We start from the raw sequence: 11,103 nt of genomic DNA on the forward strand, positions 1-11,103 counted from the left end.
TTAACAAGGACTTTCTCCGTAAGTTAAATTTTCATACCTGTCGCTCCTTCATTTCAATTTCATGGGAACTTTTTTTTTTTTTTTTTTTTTATGACCGAGTAAACCGTTAGACTCTAATGACTACTCATATTAGCAATTAAAATGAATTAAACTCATAATCTCTTACGATAATATTTAATAGTCTCTACTCAACTACTCGATCAGTCAATGGTGGGTTAATCATTTCTTTTTGTTTAAGGTAATAGTTGTAGAGGAATTTTTCATTTAATTTCTTTTTTGGAAGTAATATTAATGGTTCTCATTACTGTCACTTTGAATTTTTATGTCTTTTTTGCTATCAAAAGTCTAAGACAGCTCAGTCTTGTATGCAAATTTAACCAAATCTCAACAAATTCTTAGCATTGTGAAAACTACCGTCGTATCCATAATCATAAATTAGCTTGACTAATTCGTATTGTTGTGATTTTTAAAATAATCACAAATTGATCGTGCTGAATAATCAACGGTTAAAACAAAAAGTGATCAGTTCTGGGTACCCGGTATTTTTTGAAGGAACTGAAACCCGGTTAATTCCAATTACTCCCTACTTTTTACAAATAACAAATACACCCTCAAAAAATTACAAGACACCCCTAATAGTTTACATAAATTACAATTCAATCCTAATTTCTATTAAGCACCCAGACCTTGATTCTGGTTTCCAGTTCCAACATTATAGAAACCGCAACCGGACCCAAAAATTTTCTATTCCAATTTTCCAGAACTAGAACCGGACCCTAAAGGGGCCAATTTCGGTTCTACCTTTTACCCATGCTCTCACGAATCACCCCTACTTGTAAACTTATTTTAAAAATATTTATTTAATATCTGAGTGTTAATAAATATTTTTCATTCAATTAATAAAGATAAAATTGGTAATTTAAATTGTTTATTAATTATTTTCATTACCTCAATAAAGGTTCTAATTGATTAAAAAGTAATCTCTCACTTTTTAAATAGGCGAGGTTTTGTAATAATCACTTTTGAGAAATTTTATCAAGCACAATTTTTTTTTTAAGTAAAAAATTATAAAATAAATAGAAATCATCCCAAACACACCCTAAAACAACGCATACCGATACCTAAAATAACAATCAACCAAAAAAAAAAAAAAATCATATCATCTTCTACTTCTTCCCAGCCGGCAGTCTTTTTCTCTCCTGCAAAATCCTTAATCCCACGTACCTGCACCGCAAGATTCATTAAAAAAGATCCATCTTCTACACACAAAATTAACAATCTTTACATTAATTACTTTACCTTCCAAGCATCATAACGGTGGCTTGAGGATTAGTTCCAGGAGAGTTTAAAAAAGTAGATCCATCAACGACCCTCAAAGCGTCCACGCCAACAACTTTATAATCATTATCAACGACTCTTCCAACTTGGCACCCTCCATGATAATGCCATATTGTCATCACAGTGTCTGTGCAAAATTGTTCCAGGGAAATTGAAGCGCTGACGTGCCTTGGTCTCAGGTTCGTGGGGACGTTCACCATCAAGTTTATGAGTCCTTGAACCGGCATGTCACTGTAACGAAACTTGGACAGGGCTTTGGAATTTACAACTTCGATAATGGTTTGCATGCCTTGGACGCATCTCTTTAAGTCTTGAGGATCCTGGAAATAGTTGAAAGTGACAGAAGGGTTATCGTTTGCATTGGTGGTCAGGAGATCAAGATGGCCTGTGGAGATTGGACCCATAATTTTCTCAAGAATAACTCCAGCTCTTACTGTTCCATTGGAATTTATGTATGATTGCACGGTTTCAAGAGCACTAACCATTGCTTCTGGGGTCACCATGGACGGCTGTCGTCCACTCTGCATATATGTAAATTTAAAAAAAAAAAAAAAAAATCATGTATTAGGCTTGATATGTATTATTTTCAAATACTTTTCCTAAAACAAGTTTTATTTATCAATTTCTTAATAAATATAAAATAAAATCCTTTTTTTTTTTAACTTTTAATTATTCTTATTCTCATACAATTATTTTCAAAAAGAATTTTAAGTCTTAAAAAAAAAAGAATATAATTTCTTATGGTATTATATGGGCCATGGGCCCATGATTTAATTTGCATTTGATAGGTTTCAATGGGCCAAGGCCCAAGAGCAGACCAAATTCCTGAGACCAAAATATGGTCCGAGCCTTTTAGACTAAAAATTAGAGATTGTGAGGAAGAACAAAAACCTGATTCGTGAACCATCCATAGTATGCAGAAAGCCTTTGGGCCCAAGAATACGCAAAGCTCAGTCCACTGGCTGATTCAATGTAGCTATCAAACCTTGTAATGCCCACAACTTGAATGAGCGAGACCTCAACTGGCTGAGGAGAAGGGATGAAGAGTGCGTTCATTGGATTATCAGACATCCCTTGGCCCACCAAAGGTTGCTCCACCACCACGTCGATGCCATGTGTCTGTAGTTGATTGGCAGGTCCAATACCACTCAGCATCAACAACTGTGGACTTCCAATTGCACCAGCCGATAAAATTATCTCACTCTTAACGGAACTTTTGATTAAGCAGGCTCTGTGAGTCCCTCCTGACGCATCTTCAAATATCACACAATGAGCTTTTGGCCTCGGCCTCTCTTCATCAATCAAAACGGAAGAACATAAGCAACATTTCACAGCTGATTAATTATATAGTGCAAGCATGATTACAAGAACGAAATATAATTTACCATTTGTTGTAAACAAAATTTTCTGCACGGTGGCATGCAAATAAACAGTAATTTTCTGAGGATCAGCGTACTCTAGCAAATCGGCAGCCGTGTGTCTATGGCCGTCGCTATCAAAAATAGTCCCGCCGACCTTCGTCCCATATATATGATCATACGTAAATCCATTATATGGCAACACTCCAACTTCAATCAATCCATCTCTCACTGCGGATTGCCATTGCAACATTGGTGGTTCAAACGCCACCTTCTTCTCCACCCATTCATAAGAATGTTTCACCAAATCTTCACTCCAACAAGCTTCTTTGGTGTAATTTTCACCAGCTCGAGTGTAAAATCCTGCGTTGAGGACGCTCCCGCCGCCGAGAACACGGGCACGGGCATTGAACACTCCGTCTTCGGAGATAAACTGTTGGGAAGGTGACGTGGGAGAAGTGTCCGAGAGAGTGGTGGCGAAGTTGCCTAGGTCGTTAGGGTTTGTATATGGTGAGCCTCCTCTTTCCAGTACTAAAACGACTGCGTCTTCTGACAGAGTTGCAGCTAAGGGACAGCCTGCGGTTCCTCCACCGACTATTATGTAGTCGTAATATGAAATTGGCGGAGCTGAAGTTGCTTCTTTGACAAATGTGTTGTATGGAGCTGTAAATTAGAGAGAGATTAAACCTGATTATATACGTAAAGCTTTAAATATGAACAAATAAGAAGTAAAAACAAATTGTTTGTAGACCTTTCTCTGAGTAACAGAAGCCATGGAAAATGAAAAAGGCTAGAAGAGCAAAAGGAAAAAATCTCCGCCATTGCAAACCCATAACTTGACTTGTAAAAACTTAAGCAATTCTGCTATCTTGGTGTGCTTTACAGAAGAAACTACTAGTCTTTAAATATTGGCCAACTCTCAGCGGTGTATACGGTGTAAAATTCTTTTGGTGCAAAGATCCCCACTTTGTTTTATGAGAAAGATAATTTAAATCTAGTTCAACGCCATTAATTTGAACCCCCACTTCATATAAAGATTCAATAGTAATTCTTAAACCTTGTTAATTAAATACATAATGTGTGGCTTTAATTACCAGAACTTCTTCCCCTTTAATCTTTCACCTATATACTTACCAAAACTAATCAACGTGCAAATAATGCTAGACAGGCGCTCCATTTTTTATGAACATGAAGAGTTTATTTATAGGCAAAAACATTGATGACATTATGCAAAAATTCCCTGATTAATATAGCTTTATTTGGCTGCAATTTACGTGATCTTACTCTTAAATTGTCTTCTTGATTAAGAGCTAGTCAAAACCAACTCACCCACTCTGCCACTATCTCTTTCTTTCTTTCTTTTTTGATTTTCTTGTATATTGTGAAAACCTAAGGTCAAGCTTGACCAATCTTTTTGCACTTATTAGCAAAGCTGCAAAGGCTGTGTAAAATTGTTAGAGCGGGCCATGATATCTTTAGTGGGCTGGGCCTCAGGAATGTTATAAACATTTTTTAACTAAACTAAACATGTATTATATATTTTGAGCCTTTTTTTTTTTTTTTTTTTAGACCAAGAGTGTTCAAACCAGCTTACACGCACTTCAACTAATTCTCAGGACCCTAAAACTATCGACTAAATAAGAGTTCTAGTGACTACCCCTATTAACAATCGAGGAGAGACTCGAACTCAAGACCTTTAGAAGTAGTTTATTTCAAGCTTTTGATTTTACTCAGATTCTCATATTGTATCATGTAAAATAAATCATCAAATGTATAGATTAATTACTATTTTCATTGGTAAAAAAGGTACTTTCTTATGAATGAAACTAATAACATGATTTTTTTAATAAGATGAAAAATTATTTGAAGTTTTAATCTCTCAAAAATTACAGTTATTTCTACAAAAAGTGATCAAAAGTATATGCAATAGACCCGAAAGGTTTGGTCGGGCGGTCAAGGAGGTTTGATCCCTTCCTTAAGTTCATGAGTTTTAATCTATCACAATAACATTGTAGTTTACCTGATCTTTTAGGTTTGTAGGATATTCATTGGACCTAGAAGATTAATTAAGGTATGCGCACGTTGGTTGGCCTAAACACTTCGCCACTTCGGTTACAAATAAAAAAATAAAAAAAAGGTATATGCGAATAGTTGTTTTCATTAGAAACATTAATATATATGTATCTTGTATTTTTCGACTTCTAGGAGACCAAAGAGATAAGAATGACCAACCACTTTGAGATTGATTCATTGAATGCGAAGAGAAGTTTATATTATATTTTCATGAAGTAGATGAACTACCTTGGGAATCTTAGTTGAATAACATTAGTTCAAATACACTTTAAATGGGTTTACTTCTGATATCTTATTTTAACTTCTCATACTATAAACACAAGTATTTAATTAACTTGGAAGGCATCTAAATTAAGATTAGTCCACTTGTTACTTATCATTCATTTGCAAGTGAACTCCAAATTCTAAAGCCATGCTAAGGGATTTTAATGATAAATCAAACCTTTTTTATTTATTTATTTTAATCATCGGGGTGTTTAAACAGTTTACACGTACCTTAATTAATCTTCGGGATTTTGAAACTATTAGTCGATTAAGAGATCCAACGAATATCTCTAAGTGAGAAAGGATTCGAACTCAGTATTCAAGAGGTAGTTGATGAATCAAATCTTCGAAAACTCACCTTTATTGTATACGTAATCTATATGTAAAGATCAGGTCATGAGTCATTACTTTTTGACTTTTTTTTATCTTAATTATCTTCCAATAAAACGAAGAAATTTCTTGGTCGGAAGATTCTTCAGAACCCCTTGAGGCCTTAAACAAGTTTTTTAAGTTTTCCAGTGGACACTTGGTGGGATATGTGAGGAGTCTTAACAAGATTTTTTTTTTTCTAGATACTGTAATTAATTAATGATAATATTTTTTAAATTAGTGGAGATGTTAAATTCTTTTCTTATGTAAAACGTATTTAACTTGACTGATTGGACTCTATACACGTTATTGCTGCTTTAATGACGGAAATTTAATATGAGAAAAAAAGTACATAATAGTAATAAAGTCACAGGTGGTGTTAGGAACCCGCCCGGAAATTATTCAACGATTTTTATTTTTAGAATTTGTTTAATTTTCATGCAACTCTATTTTCTGTTTAGATATATAAAAACATTTTCTCTACGCACATAATTTGATGGTTCATATATAATGGATCAAGTTTAATTAGAGACTCTTGAAGGAAGAAAAATTAAGAATCATTCATCATTTTCACTCCAATATTTATATTTACATAACTGTTGAATTAATAATAATAAATGTTATCTCTTAACCTTAATTAACTCTATTCTTACACAATATAATAGAATAAATGTATATTTAATAGGAGTAATTACAGAAAAACGCATGTTGATGGCCTAATAACAGAAACCCCCCTGACATATGGGATATGCACCCCTAGCTCCCATTCCGTTACTCTTATCCGTTAAAATTAACTGAGATAAAATTATTTTGGATATTTTTAATTGAGCAATAGTACACTTATAATCCAATCTCTAAACTTTCTCTTGCAATCTCGACATGACAGTTTACAATTGGTTTGTGATAAATTTTCCCATCTGACAAATTGCAAGCTGTCAAGTCGGGATTGTGAAAGAGAGTTTGTGAGATTGGGTTGTGAACTAATCTTTATTGTTTTTTCATTTATAAAGTAGGCAATTTTGATGTTTAACTTCTTAATAAAAAAAACCCTAAGTGAATCTTCTCTTTTCCCCTCATNGACACTGTAATTAATTAATGATAATATTTTTTAAATTAGTGGAGATGTTAAATTCTTTTCTTATGTAAAACGTATTTAACTTGACTGATTGGACTCTATACACGTTATTGCTGCTTTAATGACGGAAATTTAATATGAGAAAAAAGGTACATAATAGTAATAAAGTCACAGGTGGTGTTAGGAAACCGTCCGGAAATTATTCCGCGATTTTTATTTTTAGAATTTGTTTAATTTTCATGTAACTCTATTTTCTATTTAGATATATAAAAACATTTTCTCTACGCACATAATTTGATGATTCATATATAATGGATCAAGTTTAAGTACAGACTCTTGAAGGAAGAAAAATTAAGAATCATTCATCATTTTCACTCCAATTTTTATATTTACGTAACTGTTGAATTGATAATAATAAATGTTATCTCTTAACCTTAATTAACTCTGTTCTTACACAATATAATAGAATAAATGTATATTTAATAGGAGCAATGACAGAAAAACGCATGTTGATGGCCTAATAACAGAAACCCCCCTGACATATGGGATATGCACCCCTAGCTCCCATTCCGTTACTCTTATCCGTTAAAATTAACTGAGATAAAATTATTTTGGATATTTTTAATTGAGCAATAGTACACTTACAATCCAATCTCTAAACTTTCTCTTGCAATCTCGACATGACAGTTTACAATTGGTTTGTGATAAATTTTTCCATCTGACAAATTGCAAGCTGTCAAGTCGGGATTGTGAAAGAGAGTTTGTGAGATTGGGTTGTGAACTAATCTTTATTGTTTTTTCATTTATAAAGTAGGCAATTTTGATGTTTAACTTCTTAATAAAAAAAACCCTAAGTGAATCTTCTCTTTTCCCCTCATATTTTTTTTTCTTAATAAGAGCCCTAGTAGTTACCCCTATTAGTGTTTGGAGGACTCGAACTTAAGAGCTCATGAAATTTCATTTTACTCTTTTATCATCAGGTCACCTAATGGTGGTTTTGTTTTGGAATTTTCTTTTTGGGGGTGTTTGAAATTTGAAATTTTAACAGAATGGGATTAGAGTCACATTTTCCATATGTGTGGAGGCTTGCTGTGATTAGGCGATCAACAAGGGGGTTTTAATAATTATCCCTTTTGAAATTTACGATAGTTTGAATAATAAGTAATGTCAGGTCCTCAACTCAATCTTACAATCTTCTCTTACAATCCCCGACGTGATAGCTCATTGTTAGTCAATTTATAAAATAAGTCCCGTCTACTTATATAGGTCCCGCTTGTTCATTTGATAGTAACTAATGACGAGCTGTCACATTAAGAATTGTGAGATAAAATTATGAGATTGAGTTATAGATTTAACATTACTCTCGAATAAATGTGAGGTTGTCATTTCGCATTCTACGGTTTTTCTTTTATTCGGGGGCCTGCCCTGGAGTGTGAGCTTGATGTCATTAGGTGATCCACACGAGGTTTTCTATAATTATCCCTATGTAATACTTAACCTTTAATTATAAAAACTTGTCGCTTATGAATTATACCAGATCCATTAATAAAACAATATTCTACACATAAGATCAGTCCAATAATTCTGATTGGTTTATGGATATATAGGGTCTCCAACCTCCATAGTTGTTTATTTTGATTATCTTCCCCAATCAAACACAATTTCGCTGTACTCTCTTTAATTAGTTATAAATCTCATCATATTGTTGATTTTCTCTAGCCAAGACTCAAAACAACATAATTACATATTACTTGTGCAACTTGCCCAAGTCCCATCCCAAGTGAGAGATCACAACGATACTGCAATTCCTTGTTCAAATCAATAATTTCTTAAACCAAATAAAAACTGATTGATTTAATTTTGCAGACAATAGTGGGGTGTGGTGCCAACCCAAAAATGTCACATTCGACTTTATCGCAAGTGTGAAATACTAAGCATGTGTTGATGTTGATGATGATGATGATATGCTCCATTCAAATTATTTGGACTGCTACCTAATTACACATTGGAGACAAAGATCTGCCGATAATACCAATGCCACTATATATATATATATGATATGATGCTTCATCCAATACACTCACGGGAACGTAATACTCTTTATATTATAATTTTATTTTTGAGTTTATTGAATGGTACAAATATTATTGAAAATTCTTAGGAAAATAAAAAAATAAAAAGACATCCATGATACAAAGGTAGTTAGATGGTCGAATTGACATTTGATAAGAGGCAGAAGAGTCCAGATACTAGAGTTCAAATATTATTGTTAGGTCTTACCTGTTTATCAAATTAACTCTTGATAAACAGTTAATTAGGAGACAATAAACTGTTTTAAAACCCATTGCTTTTCACACTCCATGTAATGTATTAAACTTGTCGAAAGAAAACAAACATGTCACATATACGAACAGACAAAAAATATAAGATTGAGTAATCATTTTACATGAGTTTTATAAAAAAATTGTTTGGTTATATACCTGATTGTATGATTCAATTGTAAGCATAACATTATTCCTTGATCTTCAAGTATATCAAAAATTTTTTTTTTACTGGTAGTGTTCGGGTCAACTTTCATCCACCTCAACTAATTCCCTCGGATCTTAGAATTACCGGTCGGATAAAAACTCCAATGACTACCTCTATTAGCAATTGAGAATTGACTCAAATTTAGGACATTTGTTGAACTACCTAACCACCCAAAAGTAGTTAGGCCACAACAATTACCTAGAATTAATTTTATATGGGTTAGTGCTAACTAGTATGTATACAACATCCCATTAATCAGTTTATAATAATTGATCCTAATTTTCAAAATTCCGTTTTAAATTCGATTTTCTGTGCAATTAATTATAAGAAACTTTTTTATTTTTCTTTGAGTCGCTATTTTTCTCTGAGTCATCATCAATTATTGTTAATCAGATTCCATTATCTCTTTTAATCTACATCATCTTATGGGAATTACTTTTTATTTTGTGAATTATTCCATTCCATAAATCAATTTTTAATACTCACTTCAAGGCTCAACTCACGAGTTCATATATTTTATTATATCTCTCTTAATCAAAATTATAATTTATAAAGGGGTTATTAAATCATTTATTATTATTTATTTTGTAACTTAAAAACCATAGAAACCTCGAGGATTTCGATCCTTTTGAATAAATAAAAAAGAAAAAAGTTAGATTTTTTTAAATCGGAGTTGTTAAACGTGTCAAAATGAGTCCAGTGAAAAGAAGACACGTTTGGAAAATTAAGAGTCAAAAATCTAATGGCTCCTTTTCTCTCCCACCAGCAACCCAAACTCTAATTTATTTGTCAATTCGGCGCATAACTTACTTTTTAACTCTTAAAAAAATTCATCTTTCGGCTCTGTATAACTCGTAAGCACAACCCATCGTCATCTTGTTTATGTTTAGCCAAAACCAAGCAAAGCTTGATCAATGGCTTGAATCAAGCTTTGCTTGATTTTGGCTAACAGTTTAAAAGATAAAAACATTAAACAGCCAAAATACAAAACATTTGAGATTTTTCAAACTGCAGAAATTTGACATAAAGTTTAGCAATATCTGGAAAAAGAAAATGATCTGCATACCTTAAAGAATCTCTGGGATTGTTTAAGAACTGAAGAAGATTGATTAATTATGTAGAAATATATACAAAGACTTAATTATGTAGAAATATATACAAAGACTTTTATTGAGAAATTTTATTCTCTCTGTGATACCAAGCCGAATCAAAACTAAACCTCTCCCTAGACCAGCTTTTACATCCCTGTATTAATTCTTCTCCTATTACACAGACAAATTCGCAGAACAAAACTACAAGAAAGGATGATAAAAAAGCAAAACATAAAAAAAAGTATTAATTCTATCAGGAATCATATACTCGTATAAGAATATATACGATACAAGCTGGAAAGAAGATTAACCGAGCTTTGCTTTCTCCTCAACCAGCTAACTCAACTTTCTCGGTTTTGAAGGAGTAATTTTGATGACAAGACCTGGAAAGACATCATCCGGGTCATGGATATGCGGGTTACGCTCAACTATATACGGGTCGCCACACTTGTCGCTGATGGTATGGAGCGTCTCGCCTTCACCCACCACGTAGATTTCATCACACGGTCTGTCAAAAAACTGGTTGCCTCTCACTTGAGACTCATCTGAGAGAGAATTGTTCTCCCTAATTGAGCCCAGTAATATTAAAGCCAACAACACAATGGCACAGTACCAAGAGGCGGCATCAGTAATGGTTACTGACGCTCTGTTGAAGGCAGAAGCCATGAACAAAAGAGAAATTCGAGTTGATGAGATGAAACAGAAGAAAAAATATGGAGCCGTATAAGAAAAGAAAGGAGAGATGGATGTGTGTATATATACTGTATGAATATTAAAAAGAGAGTTGAGAGGAGGAAATTGAGGTTGGGTTCAACCGTTCAACGCTTGGCGACGTGTATTTTGGCTAACGCTAAACTAAACATTAATCAACTTTGACCTTCTACCATTACCAAATTACACAAAACTACTTTTATTCTTCCTTATTTAATTAATAAATAATATTCAATTTTTTAATGAAAGATTACGTTTTAAATTATTAATTTTCTCATTAGCTCAAATATTATGA

The 11,103-nt window shown here is 33.1% G+C and overlaps 2 protein-coding genes across 2 annotated transcripts; both read right to left on the bottom strand.

Moving 5' to 3' along the window:
- Positions 1-1,104: 1,104 nt before the first annotated feature.
- Positions 1,105-3,799, bottom strand: LOC116138981 (protein HOTHEAD-like). Its single transcript, XM_031424658.1, has 5 exons — positions 3,448-3,799; positions 2,724-3,359; positions 2,224-2,630; positions 1,300-1,859; positions 1,105-1,224 (listed from the first exon to the last, which is right to left on the bottom strand). Exons 1-5 carry the CDS (start codon positions 3,527-3,529, stop codon positions 1,167-1,169), a joined length of 1,743 nt encoding a protein of 580 aa, XP_031280518.1. The 5' UTR covers positions 3,530-3,799; the 3' UTR covers positions 1,105-1,166.
- Positions 3,800-10,090: 6,291 nt separating this feature from the next.
- On the bottom strand, positions 10,091-10,885 carry LOC116138982. Its single transcript, XM_031424659.1, has one exon. It carries the CDS (start codon positions 10,761-10,763, stop codon positions 10,434-10,436), a length of 330 nt encoding a protein of 109 aa, XP_031280519.1. The 5' UTR covers positions 10,764-10,885; the 3' UTR covers positions 10,091-10,433.
- Positions 10,886-11,103: the final 218 nt, after the last annotated feature.

This window comes from Pistacia vera, unplaced genomic scaffold (assembly GCF_008641045.1).
Source record: "Pistacia vera cultivar Batoury unplaced genomic scaffold, PisVer_v2 Contig345, whole genome shotgun sequence".
Taxonomy (NCBI): domain Eukaryota; kingdom Viridiplantae; phylum Streptophyta; class Magnoliopsida; order Sapindales; family Anacardiaceae; genus Pistacia; species Pistacia vera.

Excerpts from the sequence above, each read along its gene's own strand:
- LOC116138981 (XM_031424658.1), bottom strand. The coding sequence starts at position 3,529 with ATGGGTTTGCAATGGCGGAGATTTTTTCCTTTTGCTCTTCTAGCCTTT. Across the intron at positions 2,631-2,723 it reads AATTTTGTTTACAACAAATG|AGAGGCCGAGGCCAAAAGCT; the intron begins GTAAATTATATT and ends TGATTGATGAAG. Across the intron at positions 1,225-1,299 it reads ACCGTTATGATGCTTGGAAG|GTACGTGGGATTAAGGATTT; the intron begins GTAAAGTAATTA and ends CTTGCGGTGCAG.
- LOC116138982 (XM_031424659.1), bottom strand. The coding sequence starts at position 10,763 with ATGGCTTCTGCCTTCAACAGAGCGTCAGTAACCATTACTGATGCCGCC.